At 39.8% G+C, this 24,144-nt stretch overlaps 1 protein-coding gene across 1 annotated transcript; it reads right to left on the reverse strand.

Annotated features, from left to right (window-relative positions):
- Window positions 1–2,754: 2,754 nt before the first annotated feature.
- Window positions 2,755–23,998, reverse strand: RNMT (RNA (guanine-7-) methyltransferase). The gene is made up of 12 exons (XM_015422290.1): window positions 23,964–23,998; window positions 22,288–22,541; window positions 20,617–20,865; window positions 18,621–18,741; window positions 16,057–16,179; window positions 13,925–14,040; window positions 13,466–13,647; window positions 12,242–12,406; window positions 11,424–11,541; window positions 9,156–9,257; window positions 7,815–7,848; window positions 2,755–6,002 (listed from the first exon to the last, which is right to left on the reverse strand). The coding sequence occupies exons 2-12, from the start codon at window positions 22,507–22,509 to the stop codon at window positions 5,965–5,967; spliced, it is 1,470 nt and encodes a 489-aa protein (XP_015277776.1). The 5' UTR covers window positions 22,510–22,541; window positions 23,964–23,998; the 3' UTR covers window positions 2,755–5,964.
- Window positions 23,999–24,144: the final 146 nt, after the last annotated feature.

Below are 24,144 nucleotides of genomic sequence, written 5' to 3' on the forward strand. Positions count from 1 at the left end.
TGTGCGCTGTGTTTCCTTCATCCAGTGGACAACACAAAAGTCAGACTGATCTCCTCCTTTATAATTTGGGAGATCCCTGATGAACTCATCCAGTACGTCTCTGGAGTTTCCTTGTAGAGGGCCTACAGGTGTCGCACTGTCATCTGTTACCATAAAGCTGATCTGGCTATCATTTCACAGTAGTGTTGCCAGGACTTCTGTATGGACTTTATTACTGGCCAGATATCAAGATGTATTTGTAAGTTTGAGAGGTTCAATGTCCCTTTCCACTTTCCTCTCTGTTGCTTCTTTTGTCCTGTCCCTAATCAAACTGTTCAAGGGCAGTGTATTATCGTTTCAGTAGTTACACAGGGGTAATAACGTCAACGACTGAAAAGTGATTACCTTTAGATTTAATGTGGGTTGATGGATCACATTCATCAACTAACGTGCTTGTCACATTCTGCTGATTGTTTTGCCCATATAGATTTTTGGCTTTTTATTATTTCCACTCACAGCCAGGTGACCAGTGAAAGGACTAGCATTTGCCACCCTCAGCAAATCCATTCCATATCTACATGGCATCACTAACTGCTCATGTAGTTTAACTGCAGGTTTTCCTTTTTGTCAAGAGACTCGTGATGTAATATGCTTTATCATCTTCACAGGATACTCAGATGTGAAGTGAGGCTTTATATTAGCCCAATCTTTTAAGGACAGCAGTTTTGTGTAGTAGTTAAGTACGCAGACTCTAATCTGGGAGAACCAGGTTTGATTTCCCCCCTCCTCCACTTGCACCTGGCTGGATGACCTTGGGCAAGCTGTAGCTCTGATAAGAGCTGTTCTTGAAAAAGAGCTGTTTCTGTCAGAGCTCTCTCAGCCCTACTTACCTCACAGGGTATCTGTTGTGGGGAGGGGAAGGGAAAGGAGTTTGTAAGCCACTCTGACACACCTTTGGGTAGTGAAGGGCGGGATATAAATCCAATCTCTTCTTCTTCAACTTATCATCCTCTTGTGGTTCTGCTACACATTCAGCTGATCCTTTTTTTGCAGTTCAAAGTATGTTGCTTTTTAATTTCCTCCTCATAAATTTCATTATGTTGTAATATTTCTTGGGTGCCCACCCCTTGTTCTGGGTTAGATGCACCTTACTGAGTTTGAGAGCTAGTTGTCCCATTCACTCTGGCTGTTTTGCCAGGCCATTTCCTAACATCACTGAAGCATGGATTTCATCAAGCACCCCTACCTCCCAAAGACCATCCCAGTCTTTATAATGTACTAGAAAAAAGGCCCGTTGCGGAAATAAATACAACAGCCTCTAGAAAGAGGCTCTGGGCGGGTGCCCCGGCCTTGAACACTCAGTGTCAATTTGCTGTGGTGACCTCAGCAGGGTATAAAGACACTGAGTCCACCATTTTCTCCAGAGGAACTGATCTCTGCTACCTAAAGAACAGTTGTAATTTTGAGTGATCTTCAGCCCTCACCAGGAGATTGGCAACGATGGTTTCCCAGAAGGGAATAGTTGGTTTGGAGGATGGAGTCTATGGCTTTGTACCTGTTTGAGGTCCCACGCCTCCTGAAACCTCACCCTCTCCAGGCTCCATCCCTCACATCTCCAGGAATTTCCCACCTGGAGTTGGCAACCATATCTCAATCCAAGCCAATCATCAACCTACCTTTATTTTCCCCTCACTCTTCAGCTTTCCACCCCCCACACACCTGCAGCCTCTCCCGTGCTCTGAAGTCCTGACTGCTACGTCACATTGGCTGTCATACAGGGGCCACCTCAGCAGCATATAAGGATACATAGCCCACCATTTTCTCCAGGGGAACTGATCTCTGCCATCTGGAAAGCAGTTGGAATTCTGAGTGATCTCCAGCCCTCACCTGGAGATTGGACACATTTTACCTCAGAACAGCAAACTGTTTAGAATGTTAGAGGCAAAAGCCAATCAAGTCGTATATGCAAACGACCTGTGTTCCGAGGCAAAGACCAATGAGGCTGCATATGCTAATAACCTCTATGTTCTGACTGGCTGGGGGGGGGGAGGGATGTTGGGGGCAGGACTCAGGCAAAGCAGCCAGTGGATAGGGAGACCCTCTGAATGACAGATCAGAGAGCGAACTGATTTTGGAGTGTGTGGAATGTTCTAGAGAAGTGCCACCACCATTCGGCTTTTATTTATAAGGGAGATGTGTACTTGAGCCACAGGCACTGTTTCTCCACGTTGATGACACTTCCTCTCTATTTTATTCATTCTGGAGGAGTTGAAACTGTTTTACCACACTGATATTTCCACCATGTGCCATACTCTCTGCCCTGAGGTGTTTCCCTGGCCATTTGCCACCACTCCCTGTATAGTTTGTCAGGCAGGCAAAGTTCTTTTTGTTGTGTACCTGTTTTGATGTTTTTCTGAGGAGACCCCCCCCCCCCAGTTGTCCCCTTATTAACACTAACTGGTCCATAATTTCTAAAGCTTTTGTTAGGCATTCTGTCTGTTTGCCTTGTACCAGCCAGCAATATTCAGATGGTAACCATCTACAGAACTGCTCCAATTCTATAAAATTAACAACATCCTGGAAGCTCTGTGCTTTTCACTCACACAGGCCCTCATTCACACTCAAACACTGTTCTAGTCACACATTGCCACCACTTAGTCATATCCTAGAACATATAGAGACCAAGATAATAAATTGTGTTTGTGTTTCTTTCCCTTAAACACACAGCCCATAGGATTAAACAAGTTAACTTTTATTTATGGAAAATTACACGACACAGAAGAAAGTAAGGTATAAGTAACATTTCACTTCCATTGAACTTTTGAAGTGAGGTCCTGTTCCTCCAACTGGGATCCTTTAACTATAAATTTGACTATTTACAGCCTGCTCTAAGCAACTCTTTTGCATAGTTTCACTCAGACATCTTCCTTTCCCCTCAACTCCCTAGCTGGTAAGAAACCATAGCCTATGTCCTCCACTATAGAGAGAAAGGAAACAGCCCCAACATAAACAGCCAAGGAGAAACAGAAAAGTTCCCCTAACTGATGATTGATGTATAGATTATGTTGTTATTAGTACTAGCTAATTTTTGTTAAAATTGAAGTGGTTTTATCTTACTTTAACAGTTGTATGCATTTTTAATACTTCAATAAAAAATGTTGAAAATAAAGAAAAGTTCCCCTAACAAAAGCAGTGAACATTCTACTCCCCCATCCCTCCTTTCACTTATGATTAATTCTTCCATCTTTAATTTCATTAGGTGGGAGTGGATTGCCAAGAAAACTTTCTGCAAGCCAAGAATAGGGGTGGAAGAATCACAGTACAGATTGCTTAGGTGTTTTATAACCGTTTATTTAAACTGCTTTATATTTTAATCTACTTGTTAGCTGGTTTGAAGATCCATTTGGGTAGAAAGACAGCCTATAAACATTCTAAATAAAATACCAGCACAAGTCTTCCTTTGTTTATTTTCACTGTTTGCCCCTAGACTGGACTGTGCCTAGACCAGGTGTTGCTTGAGACAATCCCAGTGGTAGAACCTCTATTGCTCTCATCTTGAGAGGCTTTCCCCCCAAAAAAACAGCTATTGTTTTAGAATGCTGTTCCAACAGTATCAGCTACTCTAAAATGAAAGTACAAGGATGATAGCTAGAGAGATCCAAATCTCAATTGGGCTGATACTATCACCGAAGCAGAGGTCAAGGAAATGCATGTGGGCTGGGTATGTCAATTCACTTCTCCAAAAGGAGGAAGCTGAAGAAATTAAGCCTGCAATAGTCCACTAAGCCAGGGGCTTGTTTGTTTATAGCTTGACTCTCAACCATTGCGGATAACAAATGCATCTCTATGGAATTTTATTATGAAAACAGGTCTACAAGTTCTTCTGTATTAGCATGGGCATGCATTCAGGTGGTCTGAGCAGCTGAGGGGACTTATGATTTTTAGTGCAGGAACTATTTCTGCTACTCTTTATGAGTGCTCCACTGATACGCATTGATGAGGTAATTACAGGGGCCTTTGCCCACAGCTACATTTGGAAATTGACAAAGAAATCTCTTCAAAGGCATCCCTTGGTAGTACAGTACTCCAGACATCTAGCCTCAAGACTACAGAAATTGACCACTTCTAATCGAGCAGACTAAAATATCTAGCTTAAAAGCTCACAATGTACACCTTACTGGGGATGTTTTAAAAGAGCCTCAAAAGTCGTTGCATACCTTAATGCAACATTTAAGCACAGTTGTTGGGATTAAGATATGCAAAGATGCAACCACTACACGCCTTTTAGGAACAACTTCAGAATGCACGTAGTAACTGAAAGAATTAAATATTCTTCTCTTAAAATTTTTGTGGACCTAGAAAGCTGGCACGTGAAGGGGGTTCTAGGCAAGCCTTTTCCCTGATGCAAGTTTTCACGGGGCAAGAAAATATTGTATAGAGGGACATTTCATTCTGATTTGCAGTCTGAGTTGGCAAACTAAATTAGATTTACCGACTTCTTACAAAACTGCAACTGAACTGTATCCCATTTCTTCTTCTCGTGTATTTCACCATTATAGACTATCATGATTTCCCATGTGTATATAAGCAAAATAAAGCCGTATGTATGCAAATATGGCACATACTTTCCCTATGTACAAAACCAGTCATGTCTAATGCAGTCCACACCAACAGTTTACTCCCTTTCAAATATCTGAATATCTTAAAAGACTCACTGTCGAGAGATTCCCATTGAACTAACTTGCAGAGAAATAAAAAAGAGGATGGAGAATAAGCCTGCAACCAACACACATAGCTTACAGAGCAACACTCAAGAGCACTCTTAAAAAATATTATTTATTTTCTTCTTCCAGTTCCCTTTCCCATGCTCAGACTGTCTCTGTTCTTGGGAACAATTCATTAATAGTTGAGGGTTTTTTTTAAAAAAAAATCAATGTTAACCCATTCTTTGAAAGACTTTGTGTAAGTATACTATTGGGAATCTAATTTCTCAGGATGATCTTATGGCATCTTTTAGTATCTCAGACACTTCACTTGTATGGAACCAAAATCCATTTAATTGTGATGACACACGAGCTATGAAAGGCAATTACACACCAAGGAGCACAAACAGCAAACTAGGTTTCTTCCAACATCTCTCCCCTATCCCACCCCACCCAAAACAACTATTACAATTATTTAACACTCAGAAAATACTGCACTATGGAATTCAGCTAAAGAGCCCAACTCAGCAATGATGTCAGGCTTCCCAATGCACATAGAGTTCACGGCATGCAAGAATTCCATTCAGTTTAATTGTTAAACTAGCTTGTCAAAAGGGGGCGACAACCTGACCCACAGAGTGCTCTGTGCACAGAAGTGCCCATACTTTCTCAGTCAGGTGCAGTGATTTTTCTGTTGAGTCTGCAGGCAGCTGATTTCTAAATTTGCTAATTTTTCGTTTACAACTCTGTACAGCTAATCAATCAATGATGATGGGCAATTTCAAGTTAACACTTGAACTCTGTAGCCCCAAACTTATTTTGGGGGTGTTATATCTACAAAGAACTGATCAATTGTAGCTTCCAACTACACAGCTAGATGAAATTTACCACAATCCTCATTTCTCTATGTTTCTAAGCTGCTGACGTAGCCTGGCAACAGATGCTTTATCACACAGATGACAGCTATATACAATCAGCACTTCATATCACGAAACCTGTCACACAGTACATAAACTATGTGGTAAGCTTTTTTTTTCCTTTAAGCATCCTGAGCATTACAAAAACATGCACTTTGTTTTAAAAAAAGAAACCCAACCCCACAGAAGAATTCCATCTCCTTTCTCATATTTATACATTCCTTCTGTCACAGACAGGCAACCATAACTCATACATGAGCTTGCCCAGTTTGGTTGTGTCCTGCACACTCTTCAACATAAAAATATAAAATAGCTGTCATTTTGGATGCTAGACTGCTTCAAGTGTTTCCCTTCATGGTCTTTTTTTACTGCTGCTTTTCGAACGCAAAGATCATGTATATGCCTGGAAAAAAAGAAAAACATTAGTAGCCTTCTGTTCCTTCAAAAATGTTAGCAAAATAAAACTGCTGTCATTCCTGATGTTAAATGACCAAACCTAAGAGAATATTTTCTGTTAGGAAGCTAAAGCAATAGCTTGGTTATTAGTAGTTAATTGCTAAAATAATATGTCCAAAGCCATCACACGCGTAAAATCCAAATATGAGAAATTTGGTTACAGTATACATATATTTTAATAATATTATGCAGCCAGTAAGATTTTGTAGTGAAAGTATCATGTTGCACTTATGCATGGCATGGCTACATCACTGACACAGGGGAAACAAAGGCTACAATTTAAGCAGCACTCACTAGGGAGTAAGTCCCATGAACTCAGTAGTATTTATTCCTGAGTATACACGCACTGAAAATCACATGGCCCAAAATAGCAGATCAGGAATATGCCAATGCCATGTGATTATGCAATTACAATCTGCAGTTGAACAATGTTATTATCACGACCCAATGTCAAGTTAGCTTAGTCAAATTTCAAAAAATTCTTAAGTAAACCATGGTTTTCACAAATCATTGGGGGGGGGGGGGGGAAGCATGCCCTGATGAGTTTTGCTTCAGTTCCAGTGTTATTACAATCTTAGTAGAATTTAGGATATATATTCCACTAGAGAAGTTATGTTGACAGCTTCCAAGTATGACACATAGTACATTAGCAAAACAAATCGTTAAACTAATCTAAAATCTTTAGGATAATTTAAAGCTTTAGTGCCTCTTTACAGGACTTCTGGGATAGTTCAATAATTCATTTCAGCCTCCTTTTTATTTATACTCTGGAATCTGTGATGTGAATATTCTCTCATCTTGCAGCAACTGGTGAAAAACAGCAGAATAGCCAGTGCCACCTCTGGTGGGTGAAGTTCACCACTGCAAAGAATCACTGACTGTTGTCAAGGCTGAGGCACAAAACAATAGAAAATTCCCTTTTCAACACAAACATTTGTTAGACTGGATATTGTTTGTGCAAGTGAGCCCATATGAAATAATAATGAAAAAGTATGTGTTTTTTATATTAAGTGAGGCTCACCTAGGGTTTCATGAAGTACTCCAAGCTCCACTTTTAACAGTGTTTTGACAACTATGGGCCTAAAAATCTTTCTGATAAAATTCATTCAATAAGCAGAAACAGTTTCCAGCGGTGAAGCTGCTAGGCTGTTGTGACGAATGGCCCTCTGTTTCTGTGAAGAATTAACCCTTCACAGTCCTTCAGTTGTTTGTACAGCACTTCTAAGCTTTTAAAACGTACAGTCCGCCACAACTGTACTGAACTAGAACAATTCATGGCTGCATGCGCCCCGCATGGCTGCCATTAAAAGGCACCTGCTGCATATGAGCACCAACAATCTGTGCTTCTGGCATGCTAATACAGGACCTTCATGGCACACTATCCGATGGGTCATAATTTCTGTGACCTTGGTGCATGTTACATCAGGGCTTGGTCATCTCTTAGGTGCTCACAAACAATTTGCTACCAATTTCAAACTTGCAGGTAGCTAATTTTTTAATCTAGTCAATGTACGAGGTGCCAAAGTTTATTAAAGCTGTGCTCCAGAGGTTTGTGTATTTCTGTTGCCAGACCCTTTTCTGAGAGTTCTGCTATCAAAAGAAACTCTTATATTTAATAAAACATTTGGTACAACTACTGAAGGACCGGGGTGGGGGCAGAACAGCATGTCTGCTGGGCTGATCTACAAATACATGCATTGGAGACAACAGTCATTTATTAAACCATTCTGGTAATATCCAAACAGGTAAGACTACATACTTGTTGCTTCCCATTCAGATTTACTTAGTGTTCCCTGTAAAAAAGCAATATGAAACTCATAATTATGACACTGAGAATACTTCCATTACAAACATTTTAAGCAATTCACAGAAAAATGGTTCTAATGAACTTACTGCTATCATTCCAATTTTTTTGCTGTAATTATCACAGTCTTTTCTCTAAAGCTTCTCTAGATACTAGAGAAATGAACTACTCTCATCTCTGCTTTAATATTCTCTTCAAAGCAGAAAGATTTAAAAACAAGCCAGGAAATCTCATTTTTAGTGATGACTGGATGCAAATTTAGCAATGAATATTTCAGAGATGCCAGAGATCTTGGTGTAGCAATGATGTTTTAGCCCAAACAAGCTTTACAGAAACAGCAAGCAAAGTAGAGAAACTGTTATAATTAAAATTACCTGCCACCCTAACACTACGCTATTTCCCCCCTCTGAGTGGGGAATTATTCAGCATGAACTTGAATCTCAAATGTGAATGTGCACACCTGCTTCTACAGACCATTGGACAAAATACAGAATAATGCTAGTCTCCACATTTATATCTATAATCCCCTTTTCAAATCCATACTTAAGAATCCAGCCTTGTAAATAGGTCCACAAAAGTGACTAGCCTACAGCTTTTTACTGCCCTGCCTGTTCACAACAAGCTAATAATTTCCTTCCCAGCCAATAATCAACCTACCTTTATTTTCCCCTCACTCTTCCACCCCCCACACACCTGCAGCCTCTCCCGTGCTCTGAAGCCCTGACTGCTACGTCATATTGGCTGTCATGGGGGCCACCTCAGCAGCATATAAGGATACAGAGCCCACCATTTTCTCCAGGGGAACTGATCTCTGCCACCTGGAAAGCAGTTGTAATTTTGAGTGATCTCCAGCCCTCACCTGGAGATTGGACACATTTTACCTCAGAACAGCAAAACTGTTTAGAATGTTAGAGGCAAAAGCCAATCAAGTCGTATATGCAAACGACCTCTGTGTTCCAAGGCAAAGGCCAATGAGGCTGCATATGCAAATAACCTCTGTGTTCTGACTGGCTGTGGGGGGGGGGGGAGAGGAAGAGCAAACTGTTTCGAATGTTGGAGGCAGGACTCAGGCAAAGCAGCCAGTGGATAGGGCTTTTATTTATATATATATATATATCCCTTATAAATAAAATTCAAAAACAACATCAAGTGACAAAACATCAACCAGTAACAGAATATGTTGCTCACTTGTCAGAGAGACAGGATATTGCAGTAACTGCTTGCTTCACTGCAAAACTATACCTAAAACCTGGCTTTAAGTTCAGGGCCTAGATAGGTCATTTAGTAAATACTTACAAAAGGTAGCTTCAGTTTTTCATCATTCTTGAGCATTTCCGCATGCACATAGTCATCTTTTTTATCTGACACCAGCTTGGAATGTTCATCAGCAGGATATTGCTAAAAATACATTAGACATATTACTGCAAATAGAAACATTTGAACCAAAGGCTGGCAAACTAAATACAGATGTGGATGCCTACTCCTATGAAAATGCACATACATGTGTTTCAGTTGTATATACAGATGCCAGCTCGGAAGCAGATGGCAGGTAATGATTAACACAGCATTTCTCCACAGTTACCATGATGCTGCTGTACCCTGTAAAGAGGAAACTGGGCCCTCAGATACTATTTACTGGTTATTTTAATTAAAGACATTGTTTCACTGACATCACTTCTGTTCCTCAGATACACATACAACATTGCATCAAAAACAGGTTTACTTAACTTAGTCCTAAAAATCTCAGCAAAACTTACTTCCAAGTAAGCACGTATAGGATCATAGGGAAGAATCATAATACCTACGTTATGTACCCAAACAGCACTCCATAGATAGATAAACAAGATTTCATTAGAAATATTTATTGTTTGCTACTACGGTTATAAGTAATTGATGCTATAGAACCAACAGAAAATCAACTAAGGGGGGAAGGGGACATCGGGAAGGGGGGAAGGGAGTATCAGGAAACCCCGAAAAGTTTCAAGAATCTTGGAGCAGGGGAGGAAGCTCTGGTATTTCAAAATTCTTTGTTGGTCCCCACCAACATTATCATGGGTTCCTTAGGCCACCCACTGATATCGCAGGGGAGGAATGCTAGTTAGCAGCAGCTGAAAGCATCTGACTGAGGGTCTTCTTTTCCCACACAGGTATGTTAAGTCTTAGGTATGGATCCACAAGGGTTAAGCTGACTCAAAATATTATAAAAATGCAAAATTTATTCAGGTGTACACATTTTAAAACTTTTTAAAAAAAAACAATTTCTTAAAAAATTGGCCTACTAACCTGGTATCACCAACTTGTGTGAGTTGAATGTATGTCACTCCATCCTATACAAATTCTGGTATAAGCTACTAAGAAATTGTTTTTTTTTAAAAAAACTATAAAACATGAATTCCTTTTTGAAACATATAACTTTATGAAATTATTTCATTCCTTTTTATATTTAGAATTATTGGTGGACTTTATTTGGCTAAACTGGAGGCCCATCTTATAGAATAATAACATACAATACAGAAGGTAATTTTTATTTTTAGTATATAGTATTTGTCAATTAACAATAATGTACATAAGGGAAACTACAATGAATTTTTCTTTGCTTCCCTTTTCCCTCTTTTTCTGTTTGCAATCAATACTTAGGAAACAACATCTGGCCTTCTCCTGTATATGTACATCTTATGTAAAAAATTTTTTGAATGTATGTCAAATTTGTAATTGGAATTGTGACCACTGAGGAAGGCCCTTTGAGGGGCCGAAACGCGTTTGGTTCAGTTGCACAGCACTAACCCATCTATGTATGAATGTTGAGAAGTTTTTTTATGTCTGAATGGTACATTTTTAATGAGTCTAAGTTTTAAAATGTGTATACCTGAATAAATTTTGCATTTTTATAATATTTTGAGTCAGCTTAACCCTTGTGGATCCATAGCAACTTTTTGGGTTGAGTTTTCTCCCCCCCCCCTTTTTCCCCCCTTCCCCCTTCCCTTCCTTTTTGTTAGCAAGTCTTAGGTATGCCCAGAGGCATAAGCCAAAGGGCTCTTATCCTTCAGCTCTTAAAGTGGGGGTCAGGACTACAACTGGGTGGAAAATCAGTCACTGAGAAAAAAGACCTGCTTGACTATCGGAAGCCTCAGCTCACTTTCTTATTTGGGTTGGGAGTTTTTTCTCTGTGTATTGTAGGCCATTTTAGTTCCCCCAGGGAAGAAAGGCAGAATATGCTAAATAAATAAATGTAAAAGCTTCCACAGAAATGTATGACAATATCTTCCCAAAGACATTACACACACAACCTAATGATGTCTGATATGTTCTAGGATTATACAACATAGAGAGCATCTGAATGTCAATTAAAGGAAAAAGAAGGGAGAGGAGAAAAACCCTTAAATTTTAGAAAATCTAGACAGATCAGTTGAGCAGGTTGGATTTCCATATCCTATCTCCCTACTGCCACTCCTATGATTTCTCATTGAATTCTTGCTTCCGTATGCTATTATTAAAAAAGAGCAACTGAATACCTGATGAGGTTGCCAATTAGAGCAGATCTATAGGTATCCTTTTAATACAAACCTCCAATGCCTGCATTTGTTTCAAAAGTAGTTTATGGTCTTCGTTCTTAACCTTTTCTTCATAGAATTCCCAAAAAGTTTTTTTGTAGACTAGTTTCATGCCATATTTCTTTGCCATTCTAGCAAGAACAAAAATTTTAAATAAAATTACTAATACTTAGCACACAGCCATAAAGTATTACTTTCAAAGCATCACCCAGTTTACAAAAGGCAGCAATGTATCACAGATGAGACCCTATGGACCAATGGAAAGTTACAGCTATGGTTTCACTTGCATCTCACATATAATCTCAATATAAGGTCCTCCTCAAAATTATATTATTTTATTTATATTCATTTGTACCCCACCTTTCTCCCCAATGTGGACTCAAAATCAACTCCTTCCCTCCATTTTATCTTCCCCACAACACTGTGAAGTAGGTTAGGCTTGAAGTGTGTAACTGGCCCAAGGTCACCCAGTGAGCTTCTACAGCACGAATGGAGACTCAAACCCAGGTTTCCCAGATACTAGTCTGACATTCTTAATGACTTGACTACACCACACTGGTGCAATGAATAACACGTATGTTAACAACCCCATAAGTACATGAGCTGTGTGCATATTTTTTACTGGCTCAGATGGCAAGAAATAGATAAGACATACAATATTATAAGCAAAGGATGCTGGGGAAAAGGAAGCCAGCCAGAAAGGGGGATCAAGTCTCCAAATAAAAGGGTTAAGACTGACCAAGCTCCACAGAGCCCATCTCATGGATCTAAAAAAATCCAGAAAGCATACCTAGCAACCAGTTCAAAGAACAAAAGTAGGTAAAAACTTACTCTACTAGCAATGGGAAATAGACGAGAAACTCTGGGACATTAACCACTCCTTCAAGATTAAAATCATACTTGCAGCCGAACAAGGGATATTCTCCCTTATTCTGAAACTTTACTGTGTATACCTCATTCCCAAATGAATCAGTTTGAGAAGCTTCACAACGTTTTCTGTGGGAGAACATAAACACACATGACTAAAACATGCACAAAACCAAGGCTCTTTGCTAATTCATTATCATCCTCTAGATAGATAATAATATCTATAGGGACAGCATCATCCTATATAAAAAGGCCCTTGGATGATATTTTCATCATTTGGAAAGGTTCAGAGGAGCTCCTTATCCAGTTTGGGCAGTATATTAATTCTATACATCACAGTATTACATCTGAACCAGTGTATGACTAGTCTTGGATTAACTTTTTATAGATGTTCTGATTAAAAGGGAAGGTATTGAATTACATACTGATGTTTTCAGAAAACCCACCAATGCTAACACACCACTTACTCCACAGGTGAACATCTTAGTGTCTGTTCTGTGTATGATCAGTTTTATGTATGCTTTTGTTAAATTAATGGAGTGCTCAGTTTGAATTATACCACTGAGGAAGGCCAGGTGCCGAAACTCATTTGGTATAGGTCTTGCATATGGAGACAATAAGTACTTTTAAACCTGTATTTATGTAAATGGACATTTGTCTTTATATTGCGATTGGGTACTTATATGCTGAACAAAGGGACTGCTGTTTCTAAATGGTATTTTAGCACTTCTGAATGTATTATTACATTATATATATGATATTTTGTACATTTGCACTATGTACATAGTTATATTTTACTGTCTTTTTCATTGTTCCAACCTTTTTGGTTACCTGCCTTGTCACACTTAAACAATGGGACAATCCCACTACAGTTCTTACTTCCCTAGATGCAGATGCAGAAAACTCTGGAGTTTTCTCATTCTGGAGGATATTACAGAGAAAGCTGATAGTTGCCTGTGTATTATCCTCACATGGTAACAGTTAAGAACTACAAGCTAGAAGTAACAGGCAGGACACCTAACACTTTTCCAGTATATTTTTCTCTAATGTATTGGTACAGCAGAAATATTTCTCCCAAGAAGCTTTCAATAAATCTTAATAAGGAAGTGGTATTCTTGGAAGACTGAAAACAGAAATCCATAATTTCCATCTATAGTTCTCACATAATCCTCCACAACACACACTTACACAAGTTCATAGCTATCTGGAGTTGTGCCAATGAAATATCCTCCACGGCAAAGTCTTTCACATGCATTCTTAAGCATCATGTCAGCTTGTTCATATGTCTCAAATGAATAATGGTACACAAACTGACAGCTGCAGATATCAAAGCACATATTCCGATCATTGTACTTCTTAGACAGAAGCTCCTGTAAAAATACAAAAAAACCCAGTCTTAGACTTCTGTCAAAAGTAACAAGGGGGCAATGGGGAACATCTCATTCATGGATATAAGGGCATTCATTCGGACCTTTCACTATTGTTTTCTGCCTCACACACCACTCACTGGCACCATACAAATGTTTTGCAAAGTTAACCTCCAAAATATTTCAGAGACATACTGAAGGAAATTTGACAGTTGGGATTTTTTTTTGCCAATTACATATCATGGTGAAATTGTGATTAAGGCGAAACAGATGATGGTACCTTGGTGCTGTCAGCAGTTATGAATTCCGCACTGAAAATTCTGTCATTTGAACGACCACGATTTCTCATATCCATGTATCGCTGTTTGCACTGTTGTACAGAAATATCAGCAATATCTGTTTTAAAAAATAAACAGTATACTTAAAACTTCTCTTTGAAAGTTATCAGAAAGCAATCGTGCCAAAGACTGGAGGCTAAAAACACTGAGCAGCTATTTAAAATATCCACTCAAACTGAGCTGTCTCTTGAATGTGCCAGTCACAGTCTATACAGTCAGATGCTGGGCCACATAGTTTAGTAAAATAAACATTCGGATTTAGTGTATTACCTCTGCTGTAATCCACCTTCTAATACAAATTCTGACCACTAAAAATATAAAAATAACATTTAAAGCTCTTGAAGCAATTCAATAAGTTTATTTTGATCAGTGCATCCTAAATTAAATATATCACAACTAAATTCTTACCCAACAAAAATGTATAATCTCTCTTCAAATGAAAGTATATACATTTTTACTACTGAAGATTACACACATCTTTGTTCTCATGCACTTTCCTTTTTTATTTCCTTTTTTATTTACACCTTTCTCCCCAGTGGGGACCCAAAGTAACTTACATAATTCTCCTGTCATCTGTTTTATCCCCACAACAACCCTGTGAGGTAGGTTAGGCTGAGAGTGTTTGACTCGCCCAGGGTCACCCAGCAAGCTTCCATGGCAGAGTGGGGATTCAAACCCGGGTCTCCAAGATGCTAGTCCAACACTTTACCCACTATACGACACTGGCTCTCATACTTCAGATTTGTGTAACCAATTCTGTACCCAGAACCTTGGCTAGAAATGTCTGTCCCAATGGGCTGAAGCTAATCTGCTCTATGCTAGTGGCTGACTGACGTCAGATCCAAAGTGAGCCTTAAGGTATTTAACAGGCCTTCTTATGGTTATTATGGTATTACCTAACTGCCTTGGATGTTAGAATTGGAATGCCAAGTCAATCAGCAACAACTGTTTAATTTAACAGCTATTTAAGACTCTTTTCATGACAACACAGGTGATACTTGCTACTTATAGCATACAATAAGCCCTTCCACTGAGATGGGTATCTAGGTCCTGCTATAGCTGGGCCATATAAAAACTTTGTACACTGCCACGAGGCTAGCTTGTGGCATACTCCAGTGTTCTGGTCCTCTATAAACTGGTATCTCTAGAAGTTTCTCTCATCTCATAATCTAATCTTCATACGGCATAAATCAATCCTGTCAGATGCTCTGAGCCAAAGAAATAACATTATATAGATGCCTATGTGAATCATGAACAAGCTTCTCACTAACTTACAATCTTAAACTCAGACTAAAAAGTCAAAAAATGACTGAAATTACATAATTCACAGGTACATACACAAATATTTTCAGAATTTGGAGCGAGGGTTGGCAAGTGAAGAATGGAGGCAACACTGGAGTGAGTAACAGGGCAGAGAAACTGGAACTAGGCTCTAAACTGAGGGACAAAGTGCCACACAAGGCATAACAGCATATTAAAAAACCACGTAAACCTATTTTGAGAGATATATTTACACAGGCACCTACAAAAATTAAATCTTTGGGCCAGGGAATAGAGCTGGAAGTTTAACAGGGCGTGTGGTTGTATATTAGTAATAAAAGCTATGCTTTCTGTCTTGCAAACAGAGGCACACCAAGTGGGGGGGGGCATTCTGCTTGGCCCCTAAAAGGACTAGAACCTGGCCTCTGTGTTTCAGAAAGGGAAGGAATGGCTGACTCTTGAGAGTGATAACGAAAGCCTCTTTGGGTCCCCATGGGGGAGAAGAGTGGGATACAAATAAATGTTTTGTGTGCCATATCCCTGCACGAGAAATCCACAGTCATAAGACTGCCTCGTCCAATAGAGATTTGAAAAATTTTGCTTCCCCCCCCCCCCAGTATGAAGTGAGCAAAACTCTAGCTCTAAAGTAAATGGTAAAAACATTTGGGACTTTTTAACCAATATTATGCAAACTAAAAAATAAAAAGCAGTACTCTACTATCTACACAATTAGAATAGAGTATCACAGAAGCCAAATGACAAATGCACCTGTATTACAGAAATTTTTTCTCTGCCAAGAAATTCACCTTCTTACCTGTACATACAAGCTTACTGATTCTTCCTTTTCTCCATTTCAGTAGATCTCCACCCTTACCACATCCCAGGTCTAGAACAGAAATGTTTTGCTTTCTCTGCCGTACCCTGTCAAGAAAGTCACCTGAGAAGACACAGTCCATATAAGAAGTCTTCCCTTTCACTACAATCTAGAAATTTTAGAATCTCAGTGAAGCTTAAAACAATATTGTAAAATGCAAAAGATTTATATGATCTGAAGAGAAACCAAAGTATCAACATGCTCAAAGAAGGGAGAAAAAGATGCACAGAATCAGTAGGGATGAATTTTTCTGCATATTACTTTGGAAGATAACTAAATTGATTTTGCAACAGGCATTCAAGTGTATCGTACTTTATAAAACATATATGAAGAAAAATTAACTTTCTTATACATTTATTTTTTAAACAAAGAGATATTAAGTTGGAGCCCATGAACCATGAGCACAATAAGATTTGTAGATACTGATCTTTCTTGCCTTCTCCTTCCCCTGAGAGCTATGGAAAACTAATGCTGGAGGTTGAGGGATCTGTGTCAACATAAAACTAAAATTCCAAGGTGCTATAAATAAGGAGGTGAAACCAAGTAAAATTGCTTGTCCTGGCAAGGACTGGCCAGGACTTGGTCCAACCCCCTCCCTCGACAGCCCGTGGCACCCCCATCGACCACTGTCCCCACCTGCTGGCAACTCCCCCCTTACCTGAAGGGATCCCAGTGTGGCCTCACCAGCCCCAGCAGGAGACCATGGCAGAGGCAAGGGCAGGAAGCCACCCAGAGGAATCAACAGCAGCCCATTTGGCTGGGCCAGGCCCCAGGTCCGTGGAGGGAGCAGCGCGGGGTTGGTGGCAGGCTAGGAATTCAACAGGATGGCCGGGAGGAGAGCAAAGGAAGATGCGGGGAGCAGCGACGCCACTCTCAGTGAAGGTGGCAAATATGATCACCATCTGAGCTGGCCAGCCCCAGAGACGCCTGCAGTGGCAGGCTCCAGGACCGTGGCCCTGCCCAGGAACCTGACTGAGGGTCTGGGCTTAAGTTTGGGGGGGGGGGGTTGCCTGTTGGGGGAAGGACAGGGGCAGGCAAAGAGGTGGGCTCAGAGCCGCAGGAGGGGTATAAAAAGGGACTAGCAAGGGGGCTGTGGAGGAGAAGACTGGTAGCCAAGGACAAACAGGGGGGTGGGAGAGAGAGAGAACATCCTCTCTAACTGCTCTAATCTACATCTTGCACTACAAAGTGCGAACAGGAGCTCCTGGAGAACCACGAGATCCCAGGGTGACAGCTACAGGTGAAGGTCCCCCAGTCAAGGAAGTGGGGCATGGCATCTTCTTGCTCTCATCTTCTTCGCCAGCAGTAATTTCTTTGGTACAAGACTAAAGTGGGGACAATTTTACACAGTTCCCTCAACCACTCCATCATCAGTTTTTCCAGAGATCTCAGGAGGTTGCTGGGAAGAAGAGCCGTGAGAAAACACATTCTATTTGCATTTCATCATACTCGGCCCTAAAAAAGCACAGCTTACAATGCAATTTTTTTTTTTACTAGCACAAATTCTAAATCTGGGGTGAACTATTCTTATCACTGAATCCTCAGGCTTTTTAAAAGATTGATTCTGGTAATACCTAAAGAGAATTTGTAATAGTACATAGCAGGGGTCCTCAACAGGCCCATGGACATGATGGTACCTGTCAACACCTTTCCTGGTGCCCACCAAATGTTTTTAGATATTGGGTGAAGCCAGGTGGAGCTTTTGCCCAGCAAGGTTTCTGAGTAGCTATTGGAAGGGGGGTGGGGTGTATTTCTATGTTTGTATGTGTGTGCCCGAGCCTGGAAGTCACAGCGACTCCTACTGGGGCACAGAGGACATTCAGAAAAGTGGCTTCATAGCCTGCCTCTGCCTCCCAGCCCTGGTATTCTTTGGAGGTCCCCCATCCAAATACTTGCCAGGGTTGGCCCGGCTTAGCTTCCAAAATCATCTGATGCGATTGGGCTTGCCTGGGCTATCCAGGTCAGGGCAGTAACTATTGGAGAATTGATTGTCTATGCACAGTTTTAAGAATGTTGCTTTGGAAGCAGCTACCACCACAACACAAGGATCTTAAGTATGTGACTGAAGATAAGCTGCAGCAGCAATTTTGTGGTTTACTCTGCCTCCTATGGCAGCCATTTTGTTGTTGTGCCCAGCATGCTGTATCAGAATTCCAGAAGTGCCCACAGTCTCAAAAAGGGTGGGATCCCTGGTATATAGCAATGCTATCTCTTGAAGAAAAGGTCCATTAAATTATTTAGTTCAGACTTCTCCAACTGCATTTTTACATTCACCTCTAAATTCCCCTAAGCCATCCATGCTGTTTATTCTCTTCATTCTACACAACAATAATCTGGAGTAATTACATAGTTTTGGAAGTTAACTGTATGTACGTCTGAAATGCAGAAGTCAAATTTGGCCCATACTGGGCCCTACTCTATGTCACCACCATTTTAGGTTTTCCTTCCTTCCAAAGGGATTAACACCTGGACACTATAACATTATTTGGAAAACATAGTCCTACCAATAAGAACACTCTTTATCCAGTTGTTAAAATTTCGAAGATAGAAAATGCGACTCAAACTCCGTTGTTCCAATCCAACTTCCTCAAGCTTATTATAATGTGCTGCTACAGCTTCTGTATGCTATAAAAGAACATGAAATAATAAGTGCAAAATATGAAATGTTAATGGAAAGCAACTGTTACTTAAGGTACATCACATCCAAAGATCAAAAAGGTGGACTGATGATTTCTATTCCCACACGTCCACTCAACATGTGTAATTTCTATTTGTAGAATCCTTCCTCATAGCGTTTCCTGCATTCCTAATTCAACTCACAAGAAACAGATTTTTAAAAAATGGATCTTGGCCTCATAGATGAATTATTTAAATTGCTTAAAAACAGACATATCTGTAAGGTATAATCCTTTCCTCTGTGTGTGTGTGTGTGTAGAACTAACTCAGAGGCATTCCCACTCCTTGGGCAGTCACTGTGTTCTATCACAGTAATCCTAACTATAATGACAGTTATTTACACACAAGTAATCCATGGCTTGTTGTTACAGAAACCTTGGAAGCCCTTAAGACTTTTGCAGTTCTTTGTTACTTAAGACATTATGACCCCCAACAAATCATAGGTTTTTGTGGCATCCAAATCAGATTAAAAAATCAGTATGCTTGTTTTGGAATTCTGGCAAGTAGGCAAAAGACTTTGTAGCCAATAACTTTGGTGCAGGGGGTGGGGTCTTAGTGGTCATTTTAGAGAATGTCTTTTTGTCTGTTATCATTTTTACATTACAGTTGTCATGTCTTTCAAAGATATTTGATACGCAGAAATCATATGAACATAAAAGGTACTTCAGATTATTGATCCATCTAGCTCAGTTTTTTTTTTTAAAAAAAAATGGTTCTCAGAACGGAAATGTTTTTTTGTTTTTAATTTAGCAAATAACAGTAGCAATAACAACATTTTGGCACCTTGTTTTCTGCACAGACTTGTGCCAGGAGGTGCTGAGCCCCACCAACATCCCTCCCCCATGCTGTATAACAGCTAGAGTTCAGCTGAATGCCGGCCAGCACCAAGGCACTGCCTTCCCCGTGCCCACCAGCTGGTTTAAGCAACTGCCCTTCATGATTAGAAGCTTTAAGGTGCTTATCAAGTTTTCGTGCCCATCTAATTTTTTCAAAAAAATTATTTATTACTTTTTAAAAAAATAATCCAACACACAAGTTTTTACTTAACAACCCTAACACTGATGTGTACTGCTGCCAGCAAGGGACCTACCAAACCTCGGGGAGACCCCACCCTGCCTCCACACTTGGCTGCTGGCTTCACCAGATCTATTTAAATAAGCGTACACTCCATTATATAGTATTAAGCAAGATAAAAAAATGACTCTCTCACAGCAAGTTAGAGAAAGTCCCCAAAAAATAGTGCTTAGCCTCAAAGCAAACAGCTAATCCCATACTGAACACAATCTAATATACGCACATGTTAACGTCCAAAGTAATCCATGATACTTTACATTTGTTTCTTGTCTATTAAAGGCAACTTTTTCTTTGACTGCAAGTTCTAATATTGCTTCAGCCCTTATTTCAGCATCTATTATAAGTTATTGTTTTCCACTTTTGAAGAATTTATCTTTCAGTTGTTACAGAGCTCCTGAGATCCAGAGCCTTTATCTTTTTGAGAGGTTCCAGGAAGAAGAAATATAAACTAGTATTGCAGTAAGTGGTTTAACACACGGTGAACTTTTCATCCAACCTGGGTATTGTGATAAACTATGGTGTTCTAGAAGCCTGGAAGTAAATATAATGTGTAGGGGACTTACTTGTAATCAACTGATTAAGGAAAGCCTTTAGGAACAGACCAGAACCATACTACTGGACGCTGCCTTTATCATCCAGTGAAATTATGTAAATATTCTTATGCAAGCCTCATCACTTCCAAAGCTACATTTTTGGTAGTGTCTTAGTACATCTGAATAAATAAAACCAAACTGCTCTTGAAGAACTCACTGTTTTATCTGCAGGGATGTGTTCAGAATCAGGTACCTTCTTTCTTTTTTCGGATCTTGTGTTCTCAGGATCACCAACGTCTCCCTTTTCAGTTGTGTCACAATGTTCTTTACCTAATTTTGATGTATCATCCTCCACTGTAACAATGGACTCTGTCTTTGAATCTTGAGGAACAGCTCTATTTGCCTCTTCTGGGGGATTCTCTCCATCCTCTGGCACAGCAATACTGGATGTGTCAAGCACATTAACCTGTGGGAAAAGTATCTGGTTTGAATTAAGAAAGTTTAAATCCCTTAGGTCAGTTAAGAACGTATGATGATAAGCTGAGTCACAGCCTTTTAAAGCTACTACTCACTTGCTAAAAGGATCAAGGTACAAAAATCTTAGTATGCTGTATTGTGCACTAAAAATGCATAGCTTACTTTACATATAAAGCATTGGTTAAAACAAACCTTATCACACTCTGATTTCCACCACCCTGTCAGGATGAGTAACTCCATCTAAGAAACCTGCCATTCCTTTCTTGAATTTAATGTCATCTACGTTTCCAAATCCATTTCTAATCAATGGATTCATTCATTGCAATTTGCTTCAAAATAATTAGAAGGGCATGAAAGATACTACTGGTATTCATCTCCTATGCATGAACGCACAAATAAATGTATTTCAACTTCCCTCTGAAAAGGAGTCTGTAGAGATGGGTCCACCTTCATTACTGCCCCCATTCTTAGGGAAGCACTCTAAAAACAGGTCTGAATTTAGAGACTAAGATGCCATCACCTTATTTATAGCCATTTGACAGTCATACAACATACATATAAGATAGGACCAAGCTCACAGATCTTACATCCAGATTCTTGGATGCTGTGCTACATTCTGCACCTACTATATACCAAGGTGATAACTCATGCTGCAAGATAGGTTTCAGCAAGCTAAAATTAAAAGAAGCAGCAACTGGAATAATTTGCATCATGAGAACACAAGCTGTCCTTTGGCAGTTACTTTTATGTATTACTGTACACTTCTACAAATACACACAAACTGATGCATACACTTTCTGCCAAGCATACTATGTGGTCTGAAGTAACAAGCTTCCAATTTGCTGCCAGAAATGGACATACGATTCCTTTTACGATACACTCAATGCTGTTGAATATCTGGCCTGATTTAGACATTCCCGGCATATAACACTCAATGCTGTTGAATATCTGGCCTGATTTAGACATTCTCGGCATATAAAAAAAATTGTAACACTATTGTTGGTAACTAAAAAAGTAATTGTCTCTCATTAGAAGGCCTCCCAGCTACCTGGGGTAAAGGAGTGGTATATGTGTCTGTGGGATGATATAATTTTTGATAAAAGGAGATGTTAAGAGGGCAAATGAGTACCCTATGTTAGAGTCAAACTTCCTGAATAAGTGGTATCCAGTATTGGAGAAACTTTTAAAGAATGTAGATTCCCCATATTCCTTTAGCAATCATCATTACTTTAAATTTATTGAGTTAATGTAACAATTAAGTTCTGTATAAGGTAATATTGAGGTCTGCCTTGTATATGTATCTCAGTCCTGTTGTTGATGTTTTGTGGATGTTCTGTTACTGGTTGATGTTTTGTTACTGACTAATGTTATCTTTGAATATATTTTTTTAATTGCTGCCAGAAACACTCACAGTTTTCTTCTCTTCAGATTCCTGTTCCAATTTTATTTTTTTGAATTCAGTTTCTTCAGAGGCATTTGCATCTCCTTTTCCATCTGTATCACAGATTATTTGACCTACAGTTGTTTTATCATTATTGACCGAGGGTTCCACTTTCGGATCTTCAGGAGTTGCACTATCTGCTTCTTCAACTCTCCTTCTTCTCTTTTTTCCAATCTCTGGTACCTCAGCCATGTGAGCAACAGATTATATCCTCTTTTAAATGTCTGAAAACAGAACACATGTTATTTGTTCTAATAACTATTAGTAAAGTAAGACCTAAAGGCTCAATTTTCAGTCATACTAGATACCATATTTGTGTTATGAGCTACACTTTGAGGTTGTGTTTCCTTCTGTAAGGGAGATCTAGAGTGCTGCCCAAAAATAAAAATCTAAAATATCAAAACATTTCAAATTTTAATGTTAAAATCCACTTGAGGCACCATCTATCTTGTCAATAACGTTAAAGCCATCTCAGCAATCCAAAACATCCACTTTCTCTCAAGCCCCCACTGAAATAAGTATTCTTTTGCCTTTCCGCTAAAAGCATTTGAGAACTGGCTCTGGGTTTTCAAAAAAAAAACCTAACTGGCTTTACACTAAGTTTAATTACAACAGGAGTGTACAGAAGAAAAACTCATCATTCTCTTTAGATGCGGAGCTCAGAGGTTAAGCACCCACCAGTTTTAATCCTTGCCAGTTCCAACTATAGAGAATTAAGCAGCAACTGGTGGGGAAGAATTTTCTTTGCCAGAGAACCTTCAGAGCCACTGTTAGAGTACACAATACTGAGCTAGTCAGACAGGCACTCTAACACAGCTTCATGCATTTTCATAACACATAGTGCCACCCTGTGAAGTCCACTGGCTTCAATGGACTTGGAAGACTGCTGCTCTGATAACGATGACACTGATGGTAACTCGATAACTGTTTGAAATATAAGCACTATTTTTAGTAATATTCATAAGCCTACTACATTTTTATTATAGACCCAGGGCACCAAACTCTAGATTAGCTCTAGAACATATTTCACTTATATACTTCTATCACTTGCTTATATGTACATTTTACTTATAACACTATAGAGGCTGGATGTAACCAAGTTGCTACAAAAGAGTTCTGGTGGGCCTCATTTTCCTGAGTGGAGATCAGTTACTATGACAGGTAATAGCTTACTCTTTTGTTTTTATTCCTATTACATTTTTGTAAACTAAGATTTCAGCAGTTTCTATTGGTGCGAGTCCTTTGAGTCCTGCTTCTCAGGACTCAATAAATAAATCAAATTTCCCTGTATTGTGCACGATGCTCGTTTGAATAAAGCTATACTTTGTCTAAAAGAAGAGATGCTCAGCATACTCCTATTCACGCCACTCTCTAGCCGAGAAAGGAGTATGCGCCTCGACACCGCACACGCGCCAGGCCGTCGCCTTAGTAGCCACCCCCACGTACAAACCCTGAAGGCCTCACGGAGAAAAAGCAGGAGGAAGGTACCCGCATGCGGCCCGAATTTATTCTATGCTGAATTATTACTAGGCTCGTCTCAGTGCGGGTGTAAACGCGCCTAAATCGACGTCGACTACCAATCCCCCCCGGCCCCCTGTTGCCAGGCTTCCCCAACGCCCCGTTGCGCAGTCACCTTCCTTACCCACCAGAATTCAGTTTTCCTCCGGAAGTGAGGCAAGACAATACGCCTTTCTCCTTCCGGGGCATCGCATCCGCCGCCAAAAGATCAAGGGAAGTAGGCGGGCTCCGGGTATAGATTCCTCCGTCAAAGACATGACAAAAACCGTAAGATGGTTGGGAAGCTAAAAGGACTACAAGTCCCAGGAG

This window comes from Gekko japonicus, unplaced genomic scaffold (assembly GCF_001447785.1).
Source record: "Gekko japonicus isolate JY-2015 unplaced genomic scaffold, Gekko_japonicus_V1.1 scaffold584, whole genome shotgun sequence".
Classification (NCBI taxonomy): Eukaryota; Metazoa; Chordata; class Lepidosauria; order Squamata; family Gekkonidae; genus Gekko; species Gekko japonicus.